This window comes from Lepus europaeus, chromosome 5, assembly GCF_033115175.1.
Source record: "Lepus europaeus isolate LE1 chromosome 5, mLepTim1.pri, whole genome shotgun sequence".
Lineage (NCBI taxonomy): Eukaryota > Metazoa > Chordata > Mammalia > Lagomorpha > Leporidae > Lepus > Lepus europaeus.
Window position 1 is genome coordinate 43,303,239 of NC_084831.1, and position 18,968 is coordinate 43,322,206.

General features: G+C 40.1%; 1 protein-coding gene across 2 annotated transcripts in view; it reads right to left on the reverse strand.

Moving 5' to 3' along the window:
* The window catches only part of NRDC (nardilysin convertase), an 87,724-nt gene that overhangs the window by 47,987 nt on the left and 20,769 nt on the right, over window positions 1–18,968 (reverse strand). Inside the window, exons 3-7 of one of the 2 annotated variants that reach the window (XM_062191314.1) lie at window positions 16,713–16,846; window positions 15,734–15,803; window positions 15,496–15,577; window positions 14,208–14,361; window positions 7,005–7,078 (exon numbers count right to left, since the gene is read on the reverse strand). In XM_062191314.1, the coding sequence (XP_062047298.1) occupies window positions 7,005–7,078; window positions 14,208–14,361; window positions 15,496–15,577; window positions 15,734–15,803; window positions 16,713–16,846 (514 nt within the window). The remainder of the gene's footprint in view (window positions 1–7,004; window positions 7,079–14,207; window positions 14,362–15,495; window positions 15,578–15,733; window positions 15,804–16,712; window positions 16,847–18,968) is intronic. The other variant, XM_062191313.1, reaches the window with a different exon arrangement.

The window sequence follows — 18,968 nt, forward strand, 5'->3', positions numbered from 1 at the left end:
TTCATGTTCCTTGTGATTTTTACAAAACTACCCTCTAAAAACATCAATTGTTTGAAAGATTTATTTATTTTTTGAAAGTCAGAGCTACAGAGAAAGGGAGAGACAGAGAGAGGTCTTCCATCCATGGGTTCACTCCCCAGATGGCTGCAATGAATATGGCTGGGCCAGGCTGAAGCCAGGAGCTAGGAGCTTCTTCCAGGTCTCCCATGTACACGGGCCTCAAATAGTTGGGCCATCTTCTGCTTCTTCTGGGCCATTAGCAGGGAGGTCCATCAGAATTAGAGCATCCAGTACTCGAACCAGCACCCATATGGGATGTCAGCATCTCAGGTGATGGCTGTATCAGTTATGTTGCAACACTGGCCCCCATAAAATCAAATTAAATTTTAAAATACACTGAATAGTTTTAAATGAAATAAACTCAAAACGTTTTGTGAATTTAAGGGAAAAAAATAAGAAAAAATAGAGATAGGCAGTTAGCCTACAGTTGACTCCCATGTCCCATATTAGAAGCCTGGGTTTGATTCCTGGCTATGATTCCTGACTCTGCTTTCTTGCTAATGCAGACCTTAAAAGGAAGCGGTGACGACTCAAGTAATTGAGTTTTCCCCATTTACATGAAAGATCTGGATAGAGATCCAGGCTCCATTGTAGCCATCTTGGGGGGTGGGGGCGGGTAAACCAATAGACAGGAGCTGTTTCTGTCTCTCTCTGCCTCTCAAATGAATAAAAATAAAATAAAAAAGTAGAAGGAGTATTATCTAATGTCATTTTTGTTTTATTTGTGTGTGTGAATTTATTTTGGGGGACAGGCATCAAGGAAAGAGGATTTCCTAGGGATTGACTCAAGGTGAAACTTGAAGAAACACAGGAAAGAGAACGTGGTATCTCTGAAAAACAGGTCAAGGTGGTTGAACAAATTTCAGATTTGCAGCAGAGACAAGGGATCAAGTTAAAGAGATAACTAAGAAACAATTTTAAAAGGATCTAGTAAGATCTTTGGTAAGAAGTATTCTGTGTATAAGTATAGATCTTGGTATCATTTAGTCATTACTAAATATATTACAGATCCTTGGGCAAATAATTGATTCCAGGACTTTGGGCTAATTACTTAATTCCTCTAAACGTCAGTTTCACCATATGTCACATAAGGATAATGGGTTTAATAACAATAACAATAATGAAGGCAATTAGATTAGCAGTTAAGACACCCACGTAAATAAACTCTCAGTATCTGTTAGCAAATATTATTTATCTGGAATAATGGTATGGCATATCAGATGTTTAATCAGGGGAGTAACAGTATCAGATTTACTTTGATAAATTAATTCTGGTTTCAAATGTGCAGATTAAATAGAAGAGAACCAAGAGTAGAACAAAGAAAAATAGATAGGGATCATTATTTTTATACTTGTAAAAGAGTAGAAAACTAAAGTGACAGTACAAGAAGAAGTAACCATATTCAATAAAATATTTTAGTTATAAGCCATGAAGTCCAAATCAAAGATGACAACAAAAAATACATTCATAGCCTTAACAAAGTAAAACACTTTTTAAGTTTCTGTAAAAATACGAAGAAATGGAATGTGTTTATTTATATAGATAGTAAAGGAGATTTTCTGAATGTAAGAGTCTGGGGGTTGGGGACTGGTGATGGAACAAATTATCCTGGGATATTTGAATAGCCCCAGTGTAATCACAAGGGTTCTTAAAAATGGGAGGTAACAAGACTGGAGTCAGAGAAAAGATGTAAGGACAACAGAGGTTAAAGAAGAGAGGAGAGTCTACTCTTCTGGCTGTTAAGGTGGAGAAGGGGATTGAAGGCTAGGAATGCAGATGTCATTAATAAGATGGAAAAGACAAGACACAAATTCTCCTTCAGAGGCACCAAAAGGAAAGCACCCAATGAGGAAACATTTTAGATTTCTGATCTCCAAAACTATAAGAAAATGATTGTGTTTTATTTTAAAGCACTGTTTCTGGTCATTTGTTTAGGAGCAGCACTTAACTAATAACATAAATATGTAAATGTATCCATAAAAAGTAATTTAAGACCCATTACAACTGATAAAAAATACACTATAAATATCTGAACTCTCAAAGACCAGAGTTTGTCACTTGATTTTTTTTTTTTTTTTTTTTTGGACAGGCAGAGTTAGACAGTGAGAGAGAGAGAGAGAGAGAGAGACAGACAGAGAGAAAGGTCTTCCTTTTTCCGTTGGTTCACCCTCAAAATGGCCGCTACGGTTAGTACACTGCACTGATCCGAAGCCAGGAGCCAGGTGCTTCCTCCTGGTCTCCCATGCGGGTGCAGGGCCCAAGCTCTTGGGCCATCCTCCACTGCCTTCCCGGGCCACAGCAGAGAGCTGGCCTGGAAGAGGAGCAACCAGGACAGAATCCGGCGCCCCACCGGGACTAGAACCCGGGGTATAGGCACCGCAGGCAAAGGATTAGCCTAGTGAGCCGTGGCGCCAGCCTACATTCGATTAGATTTTAAAAAGGCTTTGGGAGACCAGTGCTGTAGTGTAGTAGGTAAAGCTGCTGCCTGTGACACTGGCAGGCCATGTCTCAACTGCTCCACTTCTGATTCAGCTCCCTGCTAATGGCCTGGGAGAAGCAGCAGAAGATGGTCTAAGTGCTTGGGCCCCTGCACCCAAGTGGGAGACCCAGAAGAAGCTCCTGGCTCCTGGTTTCTGGCTTCAGCCTGGTGCAACCCTGGCCATTGCAGCCATCTGGGGAGTAAACCAGTGAATGGAAGACCTCTGTGTGTGTGTCTCTCTCTCTCTTTGACTTTCAAATAAATTAATAAGTCGTTAAAAAAAAAAAAAAGAAAGAAAGAAAGAAAGCAATGGCCGGCGCCACGGCTCAATAGGCTAATCCTCCACCTTGCGGCGCCGGCACACCGGGTTCTAGTCCCGGTCGGGGCACCGATCCTGTCCCGGTTGCCCCTCTTCCAGGCCAGCTCTCTGCTGTGGCCAGGGAGTGCAGTGGAGGATGGACCAAGTCCTTGGGCCCTGCACCCCATGGGAGACCAGGAGAAGCACCTGGCTCCTGCCATTGGATCAGCGCGGTGCGCCAGCAGCAGCGCGCCTACCGCGGCGGCCACTGGAGGGTGAACCAACGGCAAAAAGGAAGACCTTTCTCTCTATCTCTCTCTCTCACTGTCCACTCTGCCTGTCAAAAAAAAAAAAAAAAAAAAAAGCAAGCAAGCTTTGGCCATATCCATCATCTTAATCACTAACATGCATTAGTTAGGGAACTAATATGTTTATGTGATAGTATGAACTATCATTAAAATAGTTAAAGTTAAGAATAAACTTTTCAGGGCCGGCATTGTGCCATCGCAGGTAGAGCAGCCGCCTGCAATGCCAGTATCCAATATGGGCACTGGTTCATGGCCCAGCTGTTCCACTCCCAATCCAGCTCCCTTCTAATAGCCTGGGAAAGGCAGCAGAAGATGGCCCAAGTGCTTGGGCCCCTGCCTCCCATGTGAGATACCCGAAAGAAGCTCTTGGATCTTGGCTTTACCCTGGCCCAGCCATGGCTGTTGCAGCCATCAGGGGGTGAAACAGCGGATAGAAGATCTCTTTCTGTCTCTTCTCCGCTGTCTGTAGCTCTAACATTCAAATAAACAATTTTTCTCTACAACATGTTTTAGCAATAAAGTAACTCTATTTTAACTTTTATTTATTTTATGTGAAAGGCAAAGAGACATACATGCACGCGTGTGTGCACAAACACACACATACATATACCGAAAGCTCCTCCCCCCACCACTGGTCACTCCCCAAATGCCTGGAACAACCAAGGTAGGCCAGATCATCACTGCAACTTCCAGAGCATTCAGGAAAGGAGAGGGGATGGTGTCTCAAATAGCTGCGTCCCTGCAACCCAACTACAGTGAGAGACATGAACTGAGTTCTAGACCCCCAGTTTTCTTTTTTTCTTTTTATGCCAGGCAGAGTTAGACAGTGGGAGAAAGAGAGAGAGAGAGAGAGAGTGATAGACAGTGAGAGAGAGACAGAGAGAAAGGTCCTCCTTCCATTGGTTCACTCCCCTAATGGCCGCTACAGCTGGCGCTGTGCCGATCTGAAGCCAGGAGCTGGGTGCCTCCTCCCGGTCTCCCATGCGGGTGCAGGGGCCCAAGCACTTGGGCCATCCTCCACTGCCTTCCTGGGCCACAGCAGAGAGCTGGACTGGAAGAGGAGCAACCGGGACTAGTACCTGTTGCCTCAACTGGGACTAGAACCTGGGATGCCAGCACCGCAGGTGGAGGTTCAGCCAAGTGAGCCACGGCGCCAGCCTAGACCCCCAGTTTTGGCCTGGTGTAGCCCTGGCCATTGCAGGCATTTGAGAGTTAACCAGAGTTCTATCTGTGTGTATATTTGTATCTCTGTGTGTGTGTGTGTGTTTGTCTGCCTCTCAAATAATAAATAGGACAAACTACTAATAGATTACAAAATTTTTTGCACCAAAACAAATTTAATTACATTTCTCCATAAACTCTTCAGTGTCCTCACATGTATGTGTGTATACATATTTCTACATAATTTTTCAAAGCATAACAAAATACATTCTGAGTTAAACCTGTAAAATTTAAAGGTCTGAGGCCAGCACTGTGGTGCAGTAGGTTAACGCCCTGGCCTGAAGCACTGGCATCCCATATGGGCACTGGTTCTAGATCCAGCTGCTCCACTTCTAATCCTGCTCTCTGCTATGGCCTGGGAAAGCAGTATAAGATGCCCAAGTCTTTGGGCCCCTGCACCCGCATGGGAGACCCAGAAGAAGCTCCTGGCTTTGGATCGGCGCAGCTCCAGCCATTGAGGTCAACTGGGAGTGAACCACTGGATAGAAGATCTCTCTCTCTCTCTCTCTCTCTGTAACTCTTTCAAATAAATAAATAAATCTTTTTAAAAAAATTTAAAGGTCTACTTAAAATTCTTTTAAGTACTTATTTATGTATTTATTTGAGAGGCAGAGCAACAGTGAGAGAAAAAGCTTGTATCAACATGTTCACTCCCCAGATGGCCCCACAGCCAGATATGACCAGGCTGAAATCAGGAGCCACAAACTCCATCCATGTCTCTCATATGAGTAGCAGAGACCCAAATATTTGGGCCATCATCAGCTGCCTTCCCAGGCCCATTAGATGGGAGCCGGATCACAAGCGGGATAGCCAGGACTCAAACCAGTACTCTGATAAAGGATGCTAGTGTTGTCAGATGCATTTTAACATACTGCACAAAACTGGCTGAAGGCCTACTTTTCTAAACACTGATTTCAACCCACTATATCAACTATGTGAAGAAAAACAAACTATAAAGTATTTAAGACAGATAATAGTTACTAGGTATCTAAATGCAGCAAGAGTTTTCAGAGCTTTCCTTGTTTAATTTGGTTTTTCACTTGTTTGACAAACATTTATCTGGGTCTAACATGAAACAGTACCTGTGGTAAGCAAGCAACAAAAATGAAGAAAGTAAATCCTTGATTTCAAGGACCTACTGGAGTTAAGAGGAATCTAATTATCCAACCCTCCTCTACAAATAAATTGAGGGCCACAGCAAGCGGCATTTCTCTACATTACACAGAAGTCAGTTGTTTTCCTAACAGATAACTCTTTCAAGCCCACTGTAGTTTACTCAGTCTACTGAATGCAATAGGTCATGATTAGGACTTGACAATGAATCAAGACAAGGAAGAAAATACTACAAAAAGAGGGACAAATAAAGATCTTGCCCCTTTAGTTGCTATAAGCCAAGTCTAACATATACTTGGACTTTCCCCTCAAATTTAGTATTAGATGTTTCTAACATAAAAATAAAGCAAGCAGTGTTAATAAACAATGGTGCTATTGACTGATTATGTAATTATGAAGTATTCATAGTACAGAGCTATAACGAACCCTTATCCTATTGTAAGCACACAGTTTTCCTTAGTGTCTTCATTTTTGTTCAAAAGAAACAGTCAAAAAGTAGAATTAAATGCATTTCCTGTTCAGGGATTTAATTTCCTCATCTGTAAATATATCATAATTGTTTTCAGAGCTACACAAACTCAAGCCACAAAGCACATATAGATAACAAATAACAAGGGACAAGCTAAATAAATACCGGGTTGGTATAGTTAAGGCCTCACAGCAGTGACGTCATTGGTTCCCGCCACCCATGTGGGAGGCCTGGATTGCATTCTCAGCTCCTGGCTTTAGTCCCAGCTCAGCCTCAGCCATTGTAGGCACTTGAGGGGTGAAACAATGGACAGGAGCTCTGTCTCTGCCTCTCAAACAAATAAATAAGTAAAGCCTCACAGCAAATGTCTCTTTCATGTAATAAGAGCAAGTAAACTTTTAAAGTTTTAACACCTTGTATTGAATTTAAGAATCAGGCTTCTATCCTGCAAAAGGTTAATTACTACGGTAAAATCTCAAAAAAAAAAAAAAGAGTAAACTAAAAGCCACCATTCTTTTGATTTATTTGAAACCTTTGTTGAATTAGAAATTTAATAACTTTAGGAATAAACATGACACATTCATTTCCATTTTGCCTTTCAGATATAAAGATGAAATGGTCGCCGGCGCCGCGGCTCAGTAGGCTAATCCTCCGCCTTGCGGCGCCGGCACACCGGGTTCTAGTCCCGGTCGGGGCACCAATCCTGTCCCGGTTGCCCCTCTTCCAGGCCAGCTCTCTGCTATGGCCCGGGAGTGCAGTGGAGGATGGCCCAAGTCCTTGGGCCCTGCACCCCATGGGAGACCAGGAGAAGCACCTGGCTCCTGCCATCGGAACAGTGCGGTACGCCGGCCGCAGCGTGCCTACCGCGGTGGCCATTGGAGGGTGAACCAATGGCAAAAAGGAAGACCTTTCTCTCTGTCTCCCTCTACTGTCCACTCTGCCTGTCCAAAAAAAAAAAAAAGATGAAATGGTCTAGTGATTAAAGAATGATAAATTGCTAGACAACTGTTTCAATGAAGGAAAAAACTGTAGTAAGACATAAAGCACTTCTTTTACCACTATCAACAGCTTCAACTTCACGGTCAATTGCATCTCTGATCATAAGTGGATGGATGAAGAACTGGGCCCACCTGGGGGAATAAAAAAATTGGCATGTCTGTTTTTGTTCAGTTTCAGCAAATAACATCTCATTTTTAACTAAAAAATTTCACTAAGTTGGAGATTTAGTTCACAATCATGCATATGTAAAACCTAAAACCTAAATATTCTGCATTTCTATATTTTAAACTAGTCTACAAACTTTTTTTCATTATGAAATGGGACATTCATATAGGTAAGTATATACGAAACGTGAACATGTAAAGCTAAAGCATAGCTGCAAGGCAAACACTTGAGAAGCCCACATAAGGGAGGAAACAGATCACAGTCAGCACTCTGGAAGCACCTGGCATCTACCCTTCCCTCAAAGCTATCCTGAATTTAAGGTAAACATTTCCCTGTTTTTCTTTATAGTTCTACCACCCATATACCTTTCCTTGACCAGTCTCTTTCAACCTCCCCCCTTTTTTTCCCATTTTCAAGGAGTCCTTTTAGGAATTTTCTCATATTTATTCAATGAAATTTTAATATCATAGACATTTTATACATTTATATAATGTTACATATATTTGTACTTTTATATATGAAAGATAATTAAAAGCTTTACTTAGGTTACTGCTATGAATTAAAAAATTTTAAGTTAAATCAGACAAATTTTAATAGCTATTGGTATTTTACTTAACCTTATAACTGTATTTGTTCATTTGTTTCATTTGAGAGGCAGAGAGACAAACACAGGATGGGAGGGAAGAGATCCATCTTCAATCTACTGGTTTACTCCCCAAATGCCCGCAATAACCATGGCCAAGCCAGGCCAAAGGCAAGAGCCAGAAACTCAATCCAGGTCTTCCACATGGATGGTAGAGATCCAATACTGGAGTCATCACATGCTGCTTTCCAAGATCTGCATTAGCAGAAAGCTAGAATTGGGAGCCATGGTCTATACTCGAACATAGGCACTCCATGTAGGTTCCAGGCAGCTTAACTGAAATCTTATCAACCAGGCCAGACACCCACCCCCATAATTGTGGTTTTGTTTTTGTTTTTTGTTTTGTTTGTTTGTGACAGGCAAAGTGAACAGTGAGAGAGAGAGACAGAGAGAAAGGTCTTCCTTTACCATTGGTTCACCCTCCAACAGCCGCTGCGGCCAGCGCGCTGAGGCCGGCGCACCACGCTGATCCAAAGCCAGGAGCCAGGTGCTTCTCCTGGTCTCCCATGCGGGTGCAGGGCCCAAGGACTTGGGCAATCCTCCACTGCACTCCCTGGCCACAGCAGAGAGCTGGCCTGGAAGAGGGGCAACCGGGACAGAATCCGGTGCCCTGACTGGGACTAGAACCCAGTGTGCCGGTGCCGCAAGGCGGAGGATTAGCCTATTGAGCTGCGGTGCCGGCCTCATAATTGTGTTTTAATGTAATTTATTTACTTATATAAATTGTGACATATCAAATTGCATATGCAAATTATCATAAACATAATGATACAAATTATCTTTATTTAAAATTTTTTCCAATGAAAATAAAGCAATCAAAAATGCATTTCCTAAAATGTATAATTAACTTTTACTTATTAGGAGATGATAACCTTCAACTAGCTACTAAATATACATTAAGATATTGTCAACAGTTTTTTCTCTTCAGTACTTGGTATAATTAATGATGGGTTGAATTATTGCTACTGAATTAATTAATTAAAGACAAACTATTTTTATGTAAGTCTAAAATCCAAAGCCACATGCAAAATATTGAGGACCCCCATAAACAATATCCACAGAGCAGCCAACGAGGCAATCAACAAGGTACATGCAGACCACCTCTTGTGATGACTTCAAAATCACGTTAAGCATTTGAAGGGTCTTCCAATCAGTCTCCACCACTCCACCACAGCTTTTTAAAATTTTTTTAAGATTTTATTTACTTGAAAGGCAGTGTTACAGAGAGAGGAGAGACAGAGAAAGATTTTCCATCTCTTGATTCATTCCCCAAACAGCTACAAGAGCCAGGGCTGAGCCAGGCTGAAGCCTGGAGCTCTGGAGCTCAATCTGGGGCTCCTACATGGGTGCAGGGGCCCAAGTTCTTGGGCCATCTTCTGCTCCTTTTCCAAGGCCATTAGCAGGGAGCTGGATTGGAAGTGAAGCAGCTGCAACATGAACCAGCGCCCATATGGGATGCTGGCACCACAAGTGGCAGCTTTACCTGCTACACAGCAAGGCTGGCCCCTTGTTTTTTATTTTTATTATACATTTTTAAAAAAATTTATTTTCAAACAATACGTTTTCTTCAGATTGACAGAGTGGGAAAGTAACAATTAGAGCCTTGTGTTAATGGACAGATTATTTTAGGACAAGCTAACATATTTGAGCATTTATTCTATTTAGAATCTGTAATATCTTAATACATCTACCAGGGGACCTCTATCCTAACAGAATTTCTCTAGATGAAGTTCCCAAGCTTTTCTTCATAGGATTTAGAAACTTGTAATGTGTGTTATCAGCATTTCCTAATTTCAAAGGTTCCCTGGGACATGTAACCATCAATAGCTGCCATCTTCTGAACAAAGAGAAAACTGCAAATATTAAGCACTGTCCAATCTTCTGCAGTCTTAATCATGAATAGTCTTTCCCTATATGTCCATCATTCCTAAGACAAATATATGAATCTGATCCTTTACTGATAGTAGTAAAGCTCAGTTCTCTTTAGGAGAATGATAAACTAAAAGGCAAAAGTTCATAGACAATGCTTAGTCATACTGTGAGTCTTGTGAGAAGCTGGGTGACAACCCCATTTAAATTCTCTTGTTAAAGTTAATAGAAAATTTGGATGTTTTTGGTGTGTTCACAATTGTATTATCTGCTATGACAGCTTTGTATTTTACTTTTTTTTGCCTCATTGAACCTTAAGAGGGGTGGGCACTGTGGCACAGCAGCTCAAAGCCCTGGACTGCAGTGCCGCCACCCAATATGGACGTCGGTTTGAGTACTGGCTACTCCATTTTCAATCCAGCTCCCTGCTAATGCTCCTGGGAAAGCAGTGGAAGATGGCCCAAATGCTTGGGTCCCTGCACCCACATGGGAGACCCAGAAGAAGCTGCTGACTCCTGGCTTCAGATCAGCATAGCTCTGGCCATTACAGCCATTTGCTGAGTGAACCAGTGCATGGAAGACCTTTTTCTCTTTTCTGCCTCTCTCTCTGTAACTCTTTCAAATAAATAAAGTAAATCTTTAAAAAAAAACTTAATGACGCAGGAAATCATAGCCTGCATTTCTTTTTCCTGACCTCAAATGGAAAGTTTTTCACCACTAAATATGTTCAAGGTTTCATCATTAAATATGTTTAAATAACCAATTATTAGATTCAAAAATTTGCCTTATATTCTCTTTGCTAAGAATACCTTCATAGATATTGACCTGTATCTTCACTAGAGAAATGTCTGTACTTTGCACTTCTTTTTAAGGATTTATTTGTTTGAAAGGCAGAGTGACACAGAGGCAGAGGCAGAAGCAGAGAGTCTTCCATCTGCTGGTTCACCCCTCAAAATGGCCACAAGGGGCCAGAGCTTAACTGATCTGAAGCCAAGAGCCAGGAACTCCATCCAGTTCTCCCACATTGGTACAGGAGTCCAAAGACTTTGACCATCTTCTGCTGCTCTCCCAGGAGCATTAGCAGGGAGCTGGATCAAAAGTGGAACAGCCAGGTTTCAAACTGGCACCACTATGGGATACCAGCACTGAAGGCGGTGGCTTTACCCACTATGCCACAGCGCCAGCCCCAAAACTTTGCACACTTTTAAGTTGGTTATTTTTATATTCAACAATGTGAGTACTATTTATTCTAGATTTTAATCTCTTATCACATATTTGACTTGCAAGTATTTTCTTCCATTCTATTAACTGCCTAGACAGTTCAACTGTAAATGTAATGGTTTATTTCTAAATTCTCCATTGACCAATATGTATACTTTATGCCAGTACCACAGTTTTAATTCCTGCAGCTTTAAGTTTTGAAATTGGGAAGTACGACTCCTGCAACTTTGCTTCTTTAAAGATAACTTTGGCTCTTCTATATCTCTTGCTTTCCATATGATTTTTTTTTTTTTTTTTTTTTTTTTGGACAGGCAGAGTTAGACAGTGAGAGAGAGAGAGAGAGGTCTTCCTTCTGTTGGTTCACCCTGCAAATGGCCTCTACGGCCAGTGCACAGCACTGATCCGGAGCCAGGAGCCAGGTGCTTCCTCCTGGTCTCCCATGCAGGTGCAGAGCCCAAGCACTTGGGCCATCCTCCACTGCCTTCCCGGGTCACAGCAGAGAGCTGGACTGCAAGAGGAGCAACCGGGATAGAATCCGGCGCCCCGACCTGGACTAGAATCTGGGGTGCCGGCGCCGCAGGCGGAGGATTAGCCTAGTGAGCCGCGGTGCTGGCCTCCATATGAATTTTAAGATCAGTTCACTAATGCTTTCAAAAAAAGGCAGCTGGGATTTTGATATGATTGAGTTGAATCTTTAGATCAATTTGGGAAGTAATTCCACCTTAACAACATTGTCTTCTAATCTATGAACACAGGATGCTTCTGCATTTATTTAGGACTTCTCTAATTTCCTTCAACAACTTTTAGTGACTTTCTGCAAACAAGTCTCTCAATTTTATTAAACTTATTACTAAGTATTCTTTTTGATCCTATTATAAAAGGAATTTTCTTAATTTCATTTTTGGATTTTTCATTGTTAGTGTATAAAAATACAATTCACTTTGGTACACCTATCTTGTATCCTCCAACCTTATTCAACTCTATATTAGGTGTAATAGTTCTTTTACAGACTGTGTAGGATTCTCTAGATATGGTGAGTTCTTAATTACTTATTCTAGTTAATGCTCTTATGTACTCTAAAGTTGCCACAATCACTGAATTAGAAGGTAACCATGTGTTTTATGTACATGCACAAAGTATCTATACACACATAAACACACCTCAGATAATGATCTTATAACCTAAAAGAACCACATCATAGATTTTATTTTTAATTTCACATAAGGTTCAGAAGTGTTAAGGGACTTAGTTGAGGCCACCCCACTAACAGCCATCAGGGGTGGGATTCAAACCCATTCAACTGACTCCAGAGTCAGAGCTTCTCGCACTACATTGTACTGCCTTATATTCTGGTCACCTCTATATGAGAACTGAAACAAAGACTGTCACTATGTTTGACCTCAGCTGGGAATGTGTATGCCCAGCAACTCAAATTTTTCACTACTCTGCACATGCCCCTGAATGACATGGAAACCAAGGGTATGGATTTGGGAATTACAAATAAATTTTCAGTGAGTAGGTGAATTTGCAAATACACAATCTGTGAATAACGAGAATCAACTGCACAAAATTAAGCCATATGCAAAGACACTTTTCCTTTTCCTTTCCTGCATGCCTTTTCTGGTCCCGCCCCCCCCACCATGTTTTTGTCTATTTGTCCTGGCTAATATCTCTACAACAGTGTTAACAGAAGTGGTAAGTGCTTATGTAATTATCAGTGAAAATGTTAAATTCAAAATTACAGATTATAAAAGAGTATAAACAATATAATCCCATATACATTAAAAATTTTGTGGCTACATAACAAAATGTAAACTGGTTATCTGTATTAAAAATTAGAGGTAAACATTCCTTTTTTGCTTCTCCATTTTTCCATATTTTCTCCTAAATTATAAAAAATTAACGGCAAGAATGACTCAATAGAGACTACACTGGAAGTGAGCCTAGCAGTTCAGATGCCATCAAGATGCCCGTGTTCAATTATTGGAGTACCTGGGCTCAATACCCAGCTCTGGCTCCTGACTCTAGCTTCTTGGTAATGCAGAAGCTGGAAGGCAGCAGGGGATGACTCAAGTGATTGGGTTCCTGCCACCCACATGGGAGACCCTAATTGAGTTTCCAGCTTTTCAGCCCAGCCCTTGTGGTTCAGTATCTGGGGAGTAAAGCAGCAGATGCGTGCTCTCTGTCTCTCAAATAAAATAAGTAATTTTTAAAAACTTAAAAAATACATTATTTACAAATTCAGAAGGTATTCAAGAGTTCGAATTTAATTTTGAATGCAAATATAACCATACTGAAGATATCTTCCTTTTTCTTCCCATGTTTTGGTGAACAAAGCTGAGCTTATGACTAATTAGAGTATCTGTCCAATGATGACTGTGCATTCCAGAAACTGGCCTTGGGACAGCCAACTACAGTTACAAAGTAAGCTGGCCCTCCATGGACAGCATGACCAGAGGAGTGGATTTAGGCCCGCAGGATAAAAGTAACCATTATGACTCTCATCAGCCCATTATCACCTGGACAAGGTCAAAGGCAGCTGGCCCTATTCTCTGCTCCCCTTGTGCCTCACTCCCCCTTATCGCCCCTTTCTGCTCCTTTTAAACATTCTGCTAGCTTGCAATTTGGGAAGAGCACATTTGGGACTAAGTCTGCCTTCTTCCAAGAAGGTTGGTTTCTTGAATAAACCTATTATTTTGCATCAACTCTTGTTATCTCTTTTTTTTTAATTTTTGACAGGCAGAGTGGATAGTGAAAGAGAGAGACAGAGAAGAAAGGTCTTCCTTTTTGCCGTTGGTTCACCCTCCAATGGCCGCCGCGGCCGGTGCACCGTGCTGATCCAAAGGCAGGAGCCCTGGTCTCCCATGGGGTGAGCTGGCCTGGAAGAGGGGCAACCGGGACAGAATCCGGCACCCCGACCGGGACTAGAACCCAGTGTGCCGGCGCCGCTAGGCGGAGGATTAGCCTGTTGAGCCACGGCGCCGGCCAACTCTTGTTATCTCTTGAGTATTGGTTTTTAAGTAGCAAGCGTCTCAGGCCTAATTTTGACTCGTAACACAAAGACTAAGTGTTACAAAGCAAGTGCCAAATTGTTTTAATAATTTGTCCCAAAAGAGCAGCATTGTGGAGTAGTGAGAGGATCTCTCTCTCTCTCTCTGTCTCTCCCTCTCTTTGTAATTTTGCCTTTCAAATAAATAAATCTTTTTTTAAAAAAAATTTGTTCCATTTCCCAAATACGCTATTCTGACAATTCCATAGAATTAGGATATTCTTTGAAAAAAAAATATAATAGAACATATCCAATATTTCCATTTTTAAGTATTATTAGATAACAAAGTAAAAATACACTTTGAGTTAGATACCTATCCAGGGCTTCCTTGAAGTATTTTCTCTGGACATCAAACTGAAAGACTGTACGTTCACAATCAGTTGAGGCATTATCACTGCCCCCATGTTTCTTCAGGAAAGCATCAAATCCATTCTCATCTGGATATTTCAAGCTACCCATGAATACCACTAAATGGAAAGAACACAAAGTCACAGAATGCAAAGGTATAGACAATGTTTTTGTTATAAAGGATCACTTTTCTTACGTATGTAGAAAAACGAAAGAAAATATACCAACCCATTAACAATGGTTATATCTGGATAATACTTAATGACATTTCCATTTTTGAAGCTTTCTACAATGCTTATATATTATTTTTATACTAAAATAACACAAATTATTTATTAAAAATTAAAATTCAAGCATATGCATTATGCAAATTTTACTATATTCAAAAAGCGATTTTTACCCCGACATAACTTAGAAAACCAGAATATAAACGTAACTAATTCAGAAAAGTACGGATTAAGTTTTTTTGCTTTTTTGTTTTTTGACAGGCAGAGTGGACAGTGAGAGAGAGAGACAGAGAGAAAGGTCTTCGTTTGCCGTTGGTTCACCCTCCAATGGCCGCCGCGGCCGGCTCATCTCGCTGATCCGAAGCCAGGAGCCAGGTGCTTCTCCTGGTCTCCCATGCGAGTGCAGGGCCCAAGCATTTGGACCATTCTCTACTGCACTCCCGGGCCACAGCAGAGAGCTAGACTGGAAGAGGGGCAACCGGGAGAGAATCCGGCGCCGCGACCGGGACTAGAACCCAGTGTGCTGGCGCCGCAAGGCGGAGGATTAGCCTATTGAGCCCCAGCACTGGCCCAGATTAAGTTCTTATAACTATATTTAAGTATACTCATAATTAAACTGAAGTTCTTTTTATATTAATCATGCATTTTTATTTTCTGTATTTCTGCTGCTCTGACGTCTCAGGGCCTTACTAACCCTGGAAGACAATGCCCTACTAGGACTAGCCAATCCCTAGAGAGCCACAATCATCTCCCCATTGGTTGGTGTTACCGAACTTGAATAATACTAACACCTATATTTTTAAATATTTTTCTAGGTGGTTTTTTCTAATCCTCCACAAAAGTACACTCAAGCAGATTAAAATTAAAAGTCTCCCCCTCCCATACATATTCACAAATCATGGGTTTTTTTCTTAGTATTTCTCTTGTTAAATAAATCATACTTCTATCAAACCAGTTACTTCTCTTTGAAATGTAAATTTGAAGAGAAAAGAACACACTCAAGAATGTTATTTTACAAAATCTTACTGTGCTCCAGAAAGTGTGCCAGCCCAGGCAGGTCATCGGGATCAGCAAAACTCCCAACTCCAACACAAAGAGCGGCTGCAGACTGGAGTAAGTAGAACACACAGAAATATTTTAGTCAATCCTAAAGAAATAATATTAGCATATCACTTTAAGGTTTTATTTGGAGATGGATGGTTTCCATAGAAAGTAATAAAATTCTTTCCCTGAAAATCAGGAGGAGCAGCAAAGTGAAACTCACCAGAACTGTGTCAGTTTCACCCTGCTGCTCCTCCAGTTGCCATCCTGCCAAATGCTGAACAGGTGTAGACCTAAAGAAAAAAGCAGAAACAGACAGAAAAAAAGGGAAAAGGAACTGGCCAGTCCACCCAACTACTATTTCATGTCAACTTTTCAGAATTCTGAACCAAGTTTGTTTCCTAAATTATTAGATTTGGGAAATCTGCAGAAGTAACATACCTAGCTATATTATCTCTGAAGATCTCTAAGAAAATTAAAGGCTCTGTGTTTATCAACTCAGTTAATAAACATGAAACTTCTCAGTATGTTACAAAGTTTTAAATTTATTAAAATAAGGAATAACATTTTAGTAAAATATCTAACAAAGAAGTAAATAAATGATTAAAGATAAAATTTTTGACTATTCAAGAGCTATAGAGTAAACTTTAAAGAGGCTTTTTAGTTCTTCATTTCTTATTAAAGAAACGTTCTCCCAATTATCTTAACATGATAAAAGATTTCTAACAAGATAGATAACCAAAAGAGATATCAATTTCTACATTATTTGGGGTGTACCATTATATCACTGTATGTTAAAAGATAGAAAAAGGAGAGAAAAACAGTCAAGTTGACTCTCTGAAGATAGTAAGGTGAATATTAACTTTCCCAAATTTTATATATGTCAGTTTTACAGGGCTAACATTTTATGAAACAGGTTATTTTAATGACTGATTTTGATAAATGATACTCTCTGAGGAAAAAAGCTTTTAAAAAATAGCATATACCTGGCATAAAGTCTAAACATGCATTAGAAAACCAAAGTACAAATTTTTTTGAAGAACCAAACAGCCTCACTTAATACTATAAATCTCATTTTGAAAACTCAGGCACATAAGCTCAGTCAAAGTGATGGATATTCCCACATAGATATTCCATGTGGGAATATCCACTTCTTCAAACCACAGTCTAACCTGTTCTGTGATGTTTAATAGGTGCCTAACCTGCTTTCAGCTCCAACTACCCCATAAAGATTTCTTGTCTCGACCAGCTGGGTTGAAGACAGTTTTGAATAACTTGACTTAAACCACAGTCTATCAGTCAGCTTTGACCACAGCAAAAACAGGCTCTGAAATTGCTAGAAAAGAAATTTATACTTGAGAATTTTCTAATCAAGAAATTCATACTTGAGAAATTCATACTTGAGAATTAAGAAAACCCTGAACGAATCATAATTCAGTATATGTCATAATTAAATTTCAATTTTGTTAGTTTATCAAGCTTTTCATATCAACATCTTCTTTTGAGAGAAAGAAAATTGAGGGGAATAAAAAAAACAGCTCAGAAAGAACTTCTTAATTAGATAAATGTTCTCCCCCCCCAAAAAAAAATCACATTTTTTCTTCTTACTTCCTTCAATAACTCTCATTATTTACCTTAAACAAGGTTCACATCTTTCAATAAAATTAAATCATAAAAATACTTCAAAAATCCAATTCTGGGGCCAGTGCTGTGGCATAGTGGATAAAGCTGCCTACGGCGCAGGCGTCCCATATGAGCGCGCTGGTTCGAGATCCACCTGCTCCATTTCCAATACAGCTCCCCATTAGTGTGCCTGGGAAGGCAGCAAAGGATGGCCCAAGTTGGGCCCCTCCACCCACATGAGAGACCCAGGAGAGGCTCCTGGCTCCTGGCTTCGGACTGGCCCAGCTCCGGCTATTGTGGCCATTTGGGGAGTGAGCCAGTGGATGGAAGACCTTTTTCTCTATCTGTCTGTAATTCTGCCTCTCAAGCAAATATATAAATCTTTAAAAAAAATCCAATACCACTCTTAAGTCACCTTTTACTTAGCCTAATCTATTTTAGTAGCCTTTTCCAGACACTTATTCATTCAACTAACATAAACAATTTTCCACCGTTACAATCATGGAATCTTTCCTTTCACCAGTGTATCCATTTGCTTCTGAAATCAAAACAATTTGATCTCTTCAAACTTCTCAGGTTCCCACTTTCCATCCTAATATAATCAAAAAATTAGCTATCAGTAATGTATGACAAATTTTATCATAGTGAGTTCTCAGAAAGAGAGGCAGCATCTAAGCCATTTTTTAAATCAGCACTAGAATTTGACCCTGGTGCTTTTACAAAATGTGAACTTTCAGGATTTAATCAACCTAAGCTAAATAAAAAGGGTTTTTTAAAAAGACTGGACATATATCCTCATTTAACAAAGGTACTTAAAATTGTTGTATAAATCTTAGGTATTTAATAATGTCTTTACAATTAAAATGGCTATTAAAACAATTTTATTTCTAAATAGTTTCATCAGTTCATAGAAGATATTAACAAGTCCAAAACATGTGAAAGCTACTTAAAGATAGAAATTATTCATAAATATAGAAACTTATTTGTAAGAAATATTCAGATAAGAAGTTACAACATGGTCAGCTTAGAAATAAAATGGATCTCAAAAATTATAAATCTTATTTTAGAAATGAGGGAGAGGGGGCTGGCACTGTGGCACAGTGGGAAAAGGCACCACCTGAAGTGCAGGCATCCCATAAGGGCACCAGTTCAACTCCCGGCTGCTCCACTTCCAATCTAGCTCCATGCTAATGTGCTTGGGAAAGCAGCAGAAGATGGACTAAGTACTTGAACCGCTGCACCTACGTGGGAGACCCAGATAAAGCTTCTGGCTCCTGATCAGCTCGGCTCCAGCTATGACAGTCATTTAGGGAGTGAATCAATGGATGGAAGACCTCTCTCTTTCTCCCTCTCTCTGCCTCTGCCTCTCTCGTTTTCAAATAAATAAATAAATCTTTTTAAAAAAAAAAAGATCCAGAAAGATAAACACAGACCAAGAATTAAAACCCAGGTTTCCTGACTGCTAGCCCATTCTGTCACTTTTATAATTTCTTCCATTCTATTACTGCTCAATTTGTAATTGTGAGAATTTAAATTAAAAGTGAATTTTAAAATTCTTAACTTTTTTATAAAGACCTTGATATAGACTCAAGTAATACACATATCCATTTGTTATCAGTGTTTTAGTTTTCATCACTAATGCTTTCCAAGCTAAAATCACTTGGCCTATCATGCTACACAAAAACAAGTGTCACTTATAATCTGAGTAGCAAGGGGCAAAAAGGTTCTTTAAAACATGACTCAATCATCCCAACAACTTAGCAAAATACTGGTACAATTTCTTTAAAAAATAAATTTTTCCAAAAGGAGTGACTATTAAAGCATTTGTTTTAAAC